At 33.9% G+C, this 14030-nt stretch overlaps 1 protein-coding gene across 2 annotated transcripts; it reads right to left on the bottom strand.

Moving 5' to 3' along the window:
* Positions 1-6632: 6632 nt before the first annotated feature.
* On the bottom strand, positions 6633-10633 carry LOC131167023 (LIM domain-containing protein WLIM2b-like). 2 transcript variants are annotated; one of them, XM_058125752.1, is made up of 7 exons: positions 10314-10594; positions 10083-10230; positions 9747-9958; positions 9333-9432; positions 9202-9236; positions 8987-9076; positions 6633-7107 (listed from the first exon to the last, which is right to left on the bottom strand). In XM_058125752.1, exons 3-7 carry the CDS (start codon positions 9879-9881, stop codon positions 6898-6900), a joined length of 570 nt encoding a protein of 189 aa, XP_057981735.1. In that variant the 5' UTR covers positions 9882-9958; positions 10083-10230; positions 10314-10594; the 3' UTR covers positions 6633-6897. The 2 variants fall into 2 exon arrangements, with proteins under 2 accessions (XP_057981735.1, XP_057981734.1); XM_058125751.1 differs by lacking the exon at positions 10083-10230 and having other exon boundaries at positions 10314-10633.
* Between the last annotated feature and the right edge of the window lie 3397 nt (positions 10634-14030).

The raw sequence follows: 14030 nt of genomic DNA, 5'->3' as shown, positions 1-14030 counted from the left end.
TCTTTTTAAAAGCCCCAGATGCCTGTCCACTCGTCCACCCTTCACGAAAACAGCCTCTCTTCATCTCTTCCCTAAGTTTCTCCTCTCCAAACCTCCTCACAACGTCACTCCATCAAAACCCTAAATCCTTCACATCTAGGGTTTCTCAAATTATTGCTTCATCATCATGCCAAGAACCAAATCAGTTGGGAAAAATACAAAGCTTCTTCTTCAAGACATATCAGCAACAACGAAATTAAAAAATGGTTAGTTTCATCTCATGCAAAAGCTTTGTACCAAAATCACATCTCTACGATCGATTCAATGTTTTGTAAGGTGCTAGATATCTCTTTCTTTGAAGAAAATTTTCCCGAGATTCTTGAGTTGTTCAAAAATATTAGATGTGATAAGTTTGTTTTTCACTAAGTTAAGGGATATTACCCTGATCAGATTAAACTTTTCTACTCAAACTTGGTAAAGAAAGATGTTGGACTTGACACTGAAGTATTTGGCCAAAAGATCACACTTACTCCACATTCATTAAGGAAAATAGTTCGTATTAAGCATGAAGATTTTGAGTGCAATCCAGTAGAAAAACAGTGGACAATGGAGCAGGGTTTGTTTCTAGTTCTGAAACTTTGAACCTATGCAAAGTCTATGTATGTATTTGTTTATGTTCCTAGAACTTTGAACCTATGTGTATTATAAGTTCTATGTTAAATCTGAAACTTTGAAGTTCTATGTATATGTTTCAATGTTAAATCTGAAACTTTGAACCTTCTAAACTTATGTCTTAATGATATACTAAATCTGAAACTTTGAAGTACTATGTATTTGTTTCAATGTTAAATCTGAAACTTTGAACCTTCTGAACTTATGTCTTAATGAAATTATTTTTAGACTATGCTTATTGACAAGGGGATTATTATTTTTGCATCTTGACTCTTTCTTTGTCATCATCAAAAAGGGGGAGATTGTTGACCTAGCTAGGCTTACAACTCTTGGTTTTGATAATAACAAAGTAAGGTTATCTAATATTGTTTTCAAGTGATATTATTTCTAGCAAAGATGATTTGCTCAAACTTCAAATACTTTATGAAAGCTGACAAGGATCATGGAACAAGAAAAGCCTTACATTAATACAAGTGATCCATAATAAAAGCTCAAGGAAGTTTGAAAGATCAGCAACAAAAGAATTCAAAGCAAAGAAGTGTCAAATTTGTTTATAGGACAAGCTTTGTAAGTACTTCAAACTGATTCATGTATGAATATTCATTTTGAAGCTCATTAGGCAAAGAGACTTAGAGACCTTAGTTTTTAAAGTCTTGGAACATGTTTTTCAAAGTTAAACAAATTTATATTCCAAGATTAATTAAGCATAAATGAGAGAGATAAAAATGTTTTTAAAAGAAGGAATGTCTGTTGGACAGACGATTGTCTATCTAATGACAGACAACTGACATATTTTTAAAGGATTTTAAACAGAAGTGAGAACCCTGACAAACAACTGTCAAGTTGTTGACAAACGACTGCTAGTGACAAATGAGACGTCTGTGTGTGTTCTGCTAGCCGACTGCCACCATTCTGGATGTTTTTTTTTTAAAACTGAGTTGTTTAGTGATAAACGACTGCCACCCTGAGGACAACCGACTGCCACCTTTCTGTGTGCAAAAAATATGCATAAAATACATGGATAGGCGACTGCCAGAGATCCCACAGTCTTCTAGCTCGTGGCAAAATTCAAATTTCTCAATGGGCATATTTTTAAATTTTAAATTACTTGAAGCTCAAATTATTTTAAAACTTGGACCCTACTCCAAGTAAACTTAGGGAACAAGTAAGAAACCATTCTACATCTATAAATACCCTCAAGATACATTGATTTAGATACCAAGATTTCAGATCAGCAATCAAACTCTCTCTCAAGCACTCTGAAATTCTAAAAGCTCTTCATTGCTCTCAACATCCACAAAATTCTCAGAAGTTCTACTGATTGCCTCACTGAGATTGTGCTTCAATTGTTAATTCTTTCATCTATTGAAAGATTCCTACGGTGATAACACTCTAGAGCTTCAATATGAATTTCATTCTGTGAATTTACTGAAGTATATAATTTTTATCTATACTAATCATCTCTTGAGGAGCAAATTCTTGTACGCTTTGTTTTTAAATCTTTGCAGCAGATTGATAGACGGTTCGAGTGTAGAATCGTTGGACCAAACAAGGGGATATTGTTTGGACAAGGCGGGCTCTAGCCTTAACCAAGGAGTGTTGTAATCGGTATTGTTCCGCCTGGTAAAGTAACGGTGATAGTGAATCCTTTGGTGGTTTTGCCAAGGGCGAGGACGTAGGCTATGTTGAAGCTAAACCTCGTAAAATCTTGTGTTCTTCTTTTTTCCCTACTCTTTACTTTTCAGCAAAATTTATAAATTGCGTATTCTGAGTGTTTGGTTGTTAAATAGACCGGAAGTTAATTTGTGTTGGTTTGATTAACATTAATTGCGGAAACCGAAAGGGACTATGTTGGTTGATCATTCTTGACTTATTAAACTGAAAGTTTATTTGAAAGCTGAACATTGGGAAGAAGAGTGTTTGTGAAAATTAACAACAGAACTTATACAAATTCAGCAAACTTTTCACATTACTACAGGGCTTTTATTAAGTGATTGATTATTATGTTTTTGGTTGAAATTTCTCTTATTCAATTTTGTGATTGAGGTTGAGCATTGATTATTGTTATAACACAAAAGTATTAAAAAAAGGAAATAAATTTTTAAAAATCCCAATTCACCCCCTTTTTGGGAAAGTTATTCCAATTTCACAAGCAAATATAGTATATCTCTACTTTTATACGTACTGAAAATAATAGGAAAAATAATCAATCATACCAAGCCACAAGAACACAAACAATTTTTTACATGGAAAACTTCCCTAGTGTGAGGAAGAAAAACCACATACGAAGCGGGATCGGAGTCTTGATGAAATTTGGGTAGTATGAAAAAAATCACGTTTTTCTCTTTTTTTTTTGAGAAGTGACGGCTCCTCTCATGTAACGACTTGCTTAATAAACTGGGTATATTTTTTTTTATTTTTTATTTTTATTTTTTACCATAATACTCAACATACTCTGATACCATACTAGGATAAACCCAACCAATAACCTAAGCAGCGAGAAGTACAAATCACATAAACATAACCATATGAAAATATATACTCAATACAAAAGCCAATACCACACAATACTAGAGTACTACATGTTTTCCAAAATATATACATACGTCCATTCCCCAAAATACCTTTAACTAGCTAGGGTATACAAAAATACTCCCAAAATGTACTCACTCTCCACTGGCAGGGCAGTACAAAAGCCCCTCTATCTGCAAGCCTAGTCTGCTCGCCTACTTGGATCACCTGAAAAAGGTTTCAACACTGGGATGAGCCAACGCTCAGTAAGAAGAAATATGCTAGTGTGTGGCAAATGAGCTACTATATCATGAAATCTATTATCAAATAAATATGTCTAACTGAATATATAAACAAAGTATAAGTGATAAAATACACCACCCCTGTCCCTATTGCTTAACATGACAGTATTGGAGTTTATTATTCAAAATACTTATAGTATAAGTAGTATGTTCCCTGTTTCTGCAAAACTATACATACGTAATAATAACTGAAAATGTTTCCTATGACTATTTGTGTGTCATGACTTACCCCCTCATGACAGGGTTATGCGGCCCGTAGGCTGGATTTACCCTGGCTGGCCAACCAGGAATAAATCACTATACTCCATAGGTCGATTTGCCCACCTCAACCCATATTTGGATGGGGAGCCTAACCTCTTCAAGGGCCTAGATGAACGACTTTAGCACGTATTATCTAAATAGGTGGTTGCACTCATAAAGTAACATAGTATCTGTAGCAACGGTACCGTGCTCTATAACTGCAAGTCCAATAGTGTCTGATATCATATAATATATTTCTATACATATCTATCTGATTTACCATGATTTTGAAGTACTGAAATAACCATGATGTTGCATAAACTGTAACTGTAATTCATACGTAATACTGAGAACTGTATAATTATAACTCTGTCATCTGCATAATCATAATACTGAAACTGCATAATCGTAATTCTGATATTCTTATAATCATGGTACTGGGATTCATAAAATTATGGTACTGAAATATCATAAAATTAGAATACTAAAATATCAAAAAATATACATTCGTACTATATTCATAATCAAAAGCCACACGATACTGTAATACATAATTTTCATTATTTAATAAACTGCACAATATTTTTTAAAAATGCCTAGCATAGCATATTTCCCTTACCTGACTACAAGAAAGCCCCTATAGAATACTAGCCTAATACCCGCAGGGTCTCCTACAAAACACCCTGAAAACAATATTTGTCAGAACTAAATATCAATATTTCATCACCTACAACATTTCTTATAACTACCATAAGGCCAAAAAAAAGTTAAAAGGCCTTACCCTGAATTTGGGATGAAATCCAACTCGATCCCACCGACGATCTGTCCTAGCAAACTTGAAGAGAATTCCGCCAGGAACGTCATGGTGGCTTTGGATCGTCAATCCGATGTCTGGCGAGGCCGAAAACGAAGAGAGAAGGGAGAGGGTTTGTAGGTGAGAGAGAGGAGAGAGAGAGCAGTGCGAGAAATGAGTAAAAATCCGGTTTTTATCTATTTATAGGGCGGGATTCGTCGACGAGACACATCACCTCGTCGATGAGTCCTTCATGAAATTCGTCGACGAGACCCTGTGTTCGTCGACGAAATTCAAAGTAGCCAAAACCGTCTCTCAGTATTTTCTCGTCTATGAAGCCCTGTATTCGTCGACGAAATTCTTCAGACCTTTGTCGACGAAACCCTGTGTTCATCGACGAAGCTTGGCAGTTTCCTTAAAATTATTTTATTCTCTAAAATGCAATGTCTTCGACGAAGTCTACGGTCTCATTCTGTTTCTGTATCTATTTTCTTCCCTCTTATTATTATTAAAATGTTATTATTCTTCAGGTCACTACATCCCATCTCCTATATTTTTTTATAACTTCCTTTAGGTTATCACACTAAAGGGCTGGGCTTTGGGCTTTGGGCTTTTAATAAAGCTCACTTGGGCTTTCCTCCACATGGAAGGAAATAACCCAACAAAAAGAAGGACAAAGGATGAGTGAAAGTTTTTGGGGGGGGGGGAGGGAGGGAGATAAACGAATAAATAGGAGACGAGGCACGCGGGGAGGGCGTAAATAAGTGCACAAACTGCATGGTTTGGTGCGTCAATGAGTTTGGTAAGTGCATGTCAAAACCGACTTTTGGAAAGTCAATTTTGTAACTTTTCATGTAATCAACGTGCATGCATTCGCGAGAAGGTGGGTATCAAGACCAAACCGACTTTCCAAAAGTTAGTTTGATTATTCTATGTTTTTTTCTTTTGGTTTTCTATGCTACGATTGTTGCGCAATGTTTTGTTTTGTTTTTTTAAATACCAAAAAAATCGATTTTGTACAATTCAATATTTTTTTGCCCTATATGTACATATTTATATTTTTTGTTTTTTATTAATTTCGTAAAAAAGCTCAATTTACGATGCTATCAGAGTTTGTAGTTTTTTATTTTAAAATAAAATATTATTTTTTGACGAACTATTGTTCTATCAATAATTATTCCATCATCCTATTACATTAATTATTTTAGTCAAATTTTAACTCCATATTTGAAAACTTGAACTTGGAGTTTTGATTTTGAATTTATATTTAAGTAATTGAATGTAACATTATATTAAATTTTATTTAAATACATAAAAATTCAAAATCGACATTTAAAATCCATGTTTCCAAAGACAATTTAAGAGATTACGTAACATCACATTTCAATATTTTAATTGCAATTTCTATTAAAATGTGATAGTAAGAGTTAAAAGGGCAATAATTTTATCTGAAAAATAGAAAAGGAAATTAAGAAAGAAACTCTTTTATTTCCGTATTTTCTCTTTATATCAAATACTATTAAAAATAAAAATTTATTATAATATAATTTAAAATTAAGGAAAAAATTAAATATATAAAATTAAATTTTTATTCATCCATTATTCTCTTTCTCATTTTTCTTGATAGCAAGACATAGTAAAATGAATTCTTTCCAATTTGATTTCCTTCCTCTGAATTACACAAGGGCCTAGAGGTAAGGGGGGAGGGGAGGGAAGTTCATTCTTGTTTCAGTTGCCCGGGTGCCAAGGCAGCGTCTTGAGTTTGGAATGAATGGAATGAAATGAAAAATTATACACGTAAAACATAAATTTTCATTCTATTCCGTTCGTTCTTCCTAACCCAATAACTCATGACAAGATTTGAATAATTCTAAAAATGCTTTAGTTGGCTCAGGAAGGCAGAAACAAATTTGTACAAAATCAGAAAGTATCAAGCAGCTACCTATTTGAACTTTTTTGTACAAAATCAGAAGGTACAAAAACAATTTTGTACAAAATCAGAAGGGGAAAGAATGCAATCACGAAGCAACCTATTTTAACATTTTTGCCTTTCAATACTATTGTAGTCTGTAGAAGAGCAGCGCCACACTAACCTATCAAATATTTGCGATGAACAATAATATTAAAAAAAAATGAAAAAGAAGCTAATAACAGTTACTTTGCAAATAATGTCCTGAACTGCTCACAGCCATTTTACAACTATGGGCAGTAGCATTCCATGTATCAAACACAATAATATGAGAACATGAATTAGTGAAAAAAGGGGAAAAACAAAGCAAGGGACCAAGTTCTGCCCATTTAGCAATATGGACGACATGGAGCCCAATGACAATAGAAGGAAACACACTCAAGTAGAAACAAAGCCATATAATTAAATGATAAACAAAGATACATAGCATTTCAGACGTCAGGAACTGAGGCCGCTGCCCGCTTCATTGATGCTGACTTGATAAGATGGTTGTAGCTTCCTTTCTCTTTGAAAAGCTGTGAGAAATGGTGCTTGCAATACAAAGTGCCCTCCAGAGCTGCATAGTTTGATGGGGTTATAGGGCAGCCACCATGAGAGCACTTGAAACATGACTTGTGATAGGCTTGGCTCTCAACTGTTACCTGAAATTTTTTTTAAAAGCATGAAATACATGATATCCATGATCGCATAAATTGGTGAAAAAGGATTCATATAGCCAACCCCACCTAGTGAGACTAAGACTTGATTTTGTTATTGTTGTTGCTGTTTATGAAATACATGATGTACTAGAAGAAGTGCACAAGCACAATGCATAGCTTTTATTCTTTAAGTTCAAGCACAATAATTTGCAGTAAATCACATGGTGTTAGAGGAATATTCGGCACTATAAACCATGGCATAAAATATGCACTACTCTATGCCAGCTGCCGCTGATATATGTTATTGATGTAGCTTTTGGTTTGTCGAATGAACCAAAACTTCCCCAAGAATCGTCATTGTTTCATCAATATTCCGATGTTTGGGTCACATTTTAGCACTGAAAATCACATTCTTGGGAATCCTACATGTTCGCTCAACGCACTTCGTGAACTGGCATGTGGCATCCTATTCCCATTTTAATACATGGGTATCCTGATTCTCATAAAGGCTCCATTTCTATTTCAAAAACCCCAAAAAACTTGAATGCTTTTAATAAGAATTAAAAAAATAACATATTCTCACACCATCTCACCCTACTTTTCTGTGTTGTCTGAAGATTATACATGCGATAAAGTGGTTCAAGTATTTATGGATGCAAGGCTGCAACTGCTGTCTTTTTTAAATGCATTGCATTTCTATTTCAGCTAAGTTATAAGAATGGAGTGTGAACATCTTTTTTGGTGGTATAGCTTGGATATGGTTATATGATATATTTTTTAGATGATGTCAGAATTTGATGGTTAAGTACTTGAGATAAGATCGTATGGAAGCATTTTTAAATGATTTTTGATATCGTGATAAATACATTATGTGGCCATTTATGATCTTATTGCAATTCTAATATTGTGTCATGAGTTGAGTAATTTTTAGAACATTATCTGTTGAAATTTGTTCTAAAATATTACGTAAAAGCATTTGCTTTCTGTAAAGTATCAACTGTCCAACTTGAGGATATTTTGGAGAAGATAACTTTTATCATTTTTCCCAGCAGGAAACCAACAACAGCAATTGACACATTCACAGGATCCAATCAATCATATTCTCTGAAACCAAAAGTAAATACTGTATTCTGGGTATTTCTAGGAATCATGATGCAGAAGGACATCTGAGACTCCACGAAACAAATGCCACATGATAATGCAACATCACCACCAGTTGAGCTATAGGTTTAGAATCAACATACATTGTACTTCAACAAGCTGCCAATGATATAAAACCATGCAAAATGGGTGATTTTCCATCTTAGTCTGATCAACTATCTTACGATTCTACTGTCAAAACAACTACATCTTTCTTTGGCACCCAATACTAGATTGAACCCAAATACATGCAAAAGAACAATTATTCACAACCTAAGCATTTGGCATTTCCTAAAAATTATCTTTCTACAAAGAACTATGTTTGCGGTTAAATCTAAGAATTTGAATATGGTGATAAACAAATCAAGATTATCTAACTATAGTTCAGGTCACTTAACATTTGAATGCCAATATCAAATAAGTTCTTTCAAAGAAAATTATTTAAGCTTTGTTTTTTTTCCCCCCCTCCCTCATGGTTATTCCAAGCAACTCAAGTTTATCTAAGCATAACTTGATTCACTTCAACTGTGGTAATATGAAAAAGAGGGTGAAAGCTGCAACAATCAGGCATCACAAACATTCAGAGTCCAGCATGATACCAAAAGAAGCATGATAGAACCCAGAGACCCCAAGATCGACAATTAAACTTCATTCAGAAATTGCAATCAGAGCCTGTGATGCACAGAGAAAGGGCATACAATTTTTTAAGCAGGATATAACAAATGAGGATCATTAACTTCACCTTCTCCAGCGGATAAGCTGTTTTCCCACAAGTAGCACATTTTTCTTGCGTCCCAGAAAACATGCTAGCAGCTTTGCTAGGTGACCTTGTCTGAAACCCACATAAGGTACTGAGAATCAAAAAAGACACTTGGCAACATACTGCATTCCTTACTTTATATTTGTCCTCTTAGAATTTAAATACAAGCACATGCAGTGGTTGTGGGAAAAAATTACCAGTTGTGGACTCAACTTCTCAGCTGACTTTGCAGCTGCCGAAAATGAAATGCATTGCAAATTAAACAGATAAATACAAAATTGGCCAGAAATCAAATTAAAACCTCATCTGTCATAGTCAAAAGACATACGTGATAGAAAGTTCTTGTTGAAACTACCGGTCTCCCTGAATAGCTGCTCAAAGTGAGGCTTACAATACAGAACACCTTCCATTGAGGAATAATTGCTTAGCTGCAAACATAATATTAGCCACCTCAATAAAGGCTAAAGGATTTGATTCACAAGTGCAAAAACTGTAATGTTCATTATGAAAGAATGAAAAATGTGTATTGAAGGCACAAACAATCCCCAATCTATAAGCCCTGTCATCCTTATCCAATTCAACCACAAATCTTTCTAATCAGAATGCATAGATCGCTTCTAGTTACGAAATATTTAGATGCCGTATGATATGGGAAAAGATATTTACATAAAACGAAACATATTCACTTGAAAATTGCAATTGTAGCAACAAAAAGAACGGCAAATCCAAAAGCAGATGATACCTTGAGCGTTCCTTTGCAGTGACTGCACCTGAAGCATGATTTGTGATAAGACACTCCATCGGCAGATAACAATTCCACGGGATACACTGTCTTAGTACAGGCCTTGCACTTCTGTTGTGTGCCAATGAAAGACATTGCTAATCAAGCCCTAGATCTGACGGTTCTCTATCTCCTTCTGGATTCTCTTTTTGAGAAATCTGTCTTGGTTTGCTCTAAAAAACAACACGCAACACGCAAATAGAAACAGAAATCAGTGTCAATTGAAGAAAATATCTACTTATTAGCAAGTGACAATGTCTTTTCTTTCTCGGAAACCAAGAGAATTGAACACAATACACAAGATTCATGAACGCATTTTTTCTTTTCTTTTCCTTTCTTTTTTCCTTCTCCCAGCAACCAAACGAATACCGATCCGAAAGCTGTCGGAACATGAGCAGCTAAGCCAAGAACTCGATCCCCGATCAAATCCAAAACAACAGATCCGCTAATTGCAGCAGTAAAAACATAGGTTGACTAAGATCTAGCTCCAAATGCTACGAGTCAGAATGAGACATCGAGTCAACATACCTGAAAACACAAAGATCGTCGATCTAGGAGCTCCTCGGTGGGAGACAAATGTCTCAATAAATTGAACAAAGATTAAACACTGGAAATCGTGAGCAGAGGAAGAGGCCTCGAGGAGGGAGAAGAGGAGCTGAATGGAGCTTTATGGAGGAAAAAAGGTGGGAAGAGGAAGGAAGGAGCGGACGCAGCGAAGTGGATGATGAAAATGAATGAGAGAGAGAGGAGACTGAAAGACACAAAAATTATCTTTGGCTGGAAAATGGTCGGCTCCATTCTGTTTTCTGCCTCGCTTTGACGATCCCAAATACGTACGTTGCCTTTTCATCTTCTTTCCTCTTTTCTTTTTTGAGTAAATTTGTAAAATTATTTCATGATTTTTTTTTTAGTATAACATTTCTAATGTAATAAAATAAAATTTATTTTAACATAATATTTTAAAGTTGTAATCTTACCTTCACTGTGATGCATCACCGTAGTTAATGGTTTCAATTATAGCTGGACCTTTAAAATTATTTTATTTTTTTATGTTTTAAAATTATAAAATAAAATAAAAAACATTTATTGATTTGGGTTCAAATAGTTTGAATTATTGCTTTTAGTAAATAATCAATCTCTCTTGGATTATTTAAAATATATTTTGTTCAAAAAAATAAAATTACTTTAATGATCTACATATTACACAATTAAATAAATCCAAAAGACCAAAAAGGCTAAAATAAGAAAAAAAATCACAATATAATAATAAAATTATCATTTTAGAAATTTCATTAAAGGCTAATTAATAATAGAAAGAAAATTTCTATTACAAAAAAGATAGAATAAAACAAAATAAAAATAGCAAAAAATCTTTAAAAAGGTTTCGACGGCTTACTTTTCCTTTCCTTTTTTTTTTTCTTTCCCTCTAAATCTGTTGAATTGAAAACTGAAAACAACACTTGTAATCCTCTTTTAATTCTTTTTCTTTTCTCTCTTTAATTCAATTACCAGCTGTTCATTTCAAATCATCAAGTGGGTCCTCTGACTCCTCTCTGGGTCTGGGTGGCACCCAGAATTGTTGCAAAAACTAAACTAGGCCACCACTTGGACCAGACTATAATTTAAAAGCACCATTGTATCTACCCATGCATGCACTGATTTATTAAGAAGTTTTTTATATCTAAATTTATTATTATTATTATTGCTATTATTTTTCCATTATTACAGACATTTATTTAACTATTTTTGAGGTACATTTATATGCGGTTAGTTTCTTTAGTTTTAATATATTATTACTGTTATCCAACTTTTGAAATTTGAACATAAGCCATGCATGCTTTTATTTTAATAAAATGGGAATTTTTTTTTGAAAATTTATGAGGAATAAACTTTGTAATGCCTTAATAATGAGTGCACAAAATAGTTATACTTCTGTGTGCTTTAAAAGTATTAACTCAGTGTTTTGGAATAATATTCGAGGATTTATTTGAATATGTATAAATTTATAAAGTCTTAATATAATTTTATATTATATTTTATATAAATTCACATATATTCAAATCTAGGACCTAAATCCTATTTTCAAAAGTCAAGTATAACCCACAATTTTATGTCTCATATACTTATTAACATTCAACCTCATTAATTATATTAAATTAATAAATATTATCACTAAAATTAAAACCCAATTATAGTAGAGTTTTTAAAATTAAAATTCATAGCCATTTATAGTGGAGTTTTTATAAAAGTTTATTGTGCAATACTAATAAATTGTAAAAATTAATATATAACTGTTCACTTAATTTTTACATCTATCATCTACATTTTTCACACGTGCTTATTAATTTCATCTATTACATACACAACTTTATATAAACGTATTACATGTGTCGGTTTGGATCAAAACATTTTATTTAAAAAAATAAAAAAATAAAAAAAAAAACTGTAACGTCCCTCAATTTCTTAATAGAAAATATCACATAATAAATGAAATAGTCAACCCGAACCTGTGAGTAGCGGGGACATCTATCAAACACAGCGAAAAACCTAACAGCAGTAAACATAAATCTCAACATCCAATCATAAAACATAATACTAGAACTTTCTATTAACATCAATATACTGTTTATATGTACAATCTCCAAAAAAGTCAAAACATCACTAGGACCATACAACAAAATCTCTTAATCTTAGTTCGATGCTTACCCTTCTAGTAGGGAAGCACCAATCACTCAACAGCGGCCCTGACCCGTCGGTCTCTCTGAGTTTCCTGAAAAGTTAATTAATGTTAAGGGTGAGACACTTCTCAGTAAGGGAAAATAAACTAAATACAACTGTGTGGCAACATGAATATTTAAAGTGCTTATACATATACAGTATATTTCATAATTCTGGAAATAATCACAATATCATACTAGATAATCATGTACTTTCATATTCGTTGATAAATCATATCATACATAAACATCTGTTATAACTCGTAATACTGAAAACAAACCCAGGATGAATAGCTAGCTAATGTCATGTATTACCCCCCATGACGGGTTGTGCAGTCCGAAGGCGGGACCCGACAATGGCTGGCCGACCACTGCCGAATCAAATATGTCTGTAAGTACGATGGGCCCGTCATGCCCTGGTCCGGACTGCCAAGTGGACGTCCACACTCTACTGAAAGCCACATCGACTATCCATCTCTCATCCCCTCGTGGGATGGTTAGTACTAATCTGAAGTAGACATCTGATCTACAATATAACTACGGTACCGAGCCCTGAACTGAACTAAACTAACATCTTGATTGTAATAACATATAATACGTGAACATACATAATATCATCACGGCCTCGTGCCAAAAACATAGATACAGCCTCGTGCCGAAATCATAGTAAATACGGCCTTACGCCAATAATATAAATACGGCCTCGCGTTGAATCATAAATATGGCCTCGCACCAGAATCGTTTCTGGTACATGTATATATATTCTAAAAATACATCATTTATCATATATCCATCACAACATAATTCATCTTTACATGGTACTTAAAAACATGCTTACTCGTAAAATCTTCCATATCATATTACATTTCACGTAAAAAAAAATAATATTCATGCCACACATATGCTGTTAAAAGTTATACTTCATATTCTGAAATCGTGCTTTTCTTACATCTCATACATACATATACATTTTAACCATCATAACAGTATTTTCCAAACATACATTTCATCTGTCATATACAACTATAACATTTGCTTTTCTGAAAATACACTTACTCATAATTAATAATAAATTGCGTGAAAAATTACTACTTTAGTTTATTCCCTTACCTAACTACCGAGAAAGCCCCATAAAATCCTAGCCTGACCTCGTAGGATTTCCTACTCAATACCCTGAAACTCAAAACTCTCAGTATTAATCATCAGTATTTTCATGCTTACATCAATTTCTATAACTACCATAAAGTCTAATTTGACTTAAAAAGTCTTACCTCAACTCTGAGATGAATTCCAACTTCGTTTCCCCAATGATCTGCTCCGGCAAACTTGTAGGGAACTTCGTCAGGAGCGTCGTGGTAGCCTCAAATCTTCGATACGGCGTAAAAACAGCCCAAAATCGAAGAGAGAGAGAGTGAGAGGGCCGAAGAGGAGAGAGAGAGAGAGTGGAGAGGAAGCTTCAAATGTTTAAAATCGGATTTTTCATATATATATATAGACAGCAGAATTCGTCGACGAGCCCGATCTTCAT

Source organism: Malania oleifera, chromosome 10 (genome assembly GCF_029873635.1).
Source record: "Malania oleifera isolate guangnan ecotype guangnan chromosome 10, ASM2987363v1, whole genome shotgun sequence".
Lineage (NCBI taxonomy): Eukaryota > Viridiplantae > Streptophyta > Magnoliopsida > Santalales > Ximeniaceae > Malania > Malania oleifera.
This window is presented reverse-complemented; position numbering and strand designations above follow the sequence as displayed.

Coding starts and splice junctions, on each gene's coding strand:
- LOC131167023 (XM_058125751.1), bottom strand. CDS start 9,881: ATGTCTTTCATTGGCACACAACAGAAGTGCAAGGCCTGTACTAAGACA. Junction 9,433..9,746: donor ACTGCAAAGGAACGCTCAAG/GTATCATCTGCT, acceptor TTATGTTTGCAG/CTAAGCAATTATTCCTCAAT. Junction 7,108..8,986: donor CAGCTTATCCGCTGGAGAAG/GTGAAGTTAATG, acceptor AAAAAATTTCAG/GTAACAGTTGAGAGCCAAGC.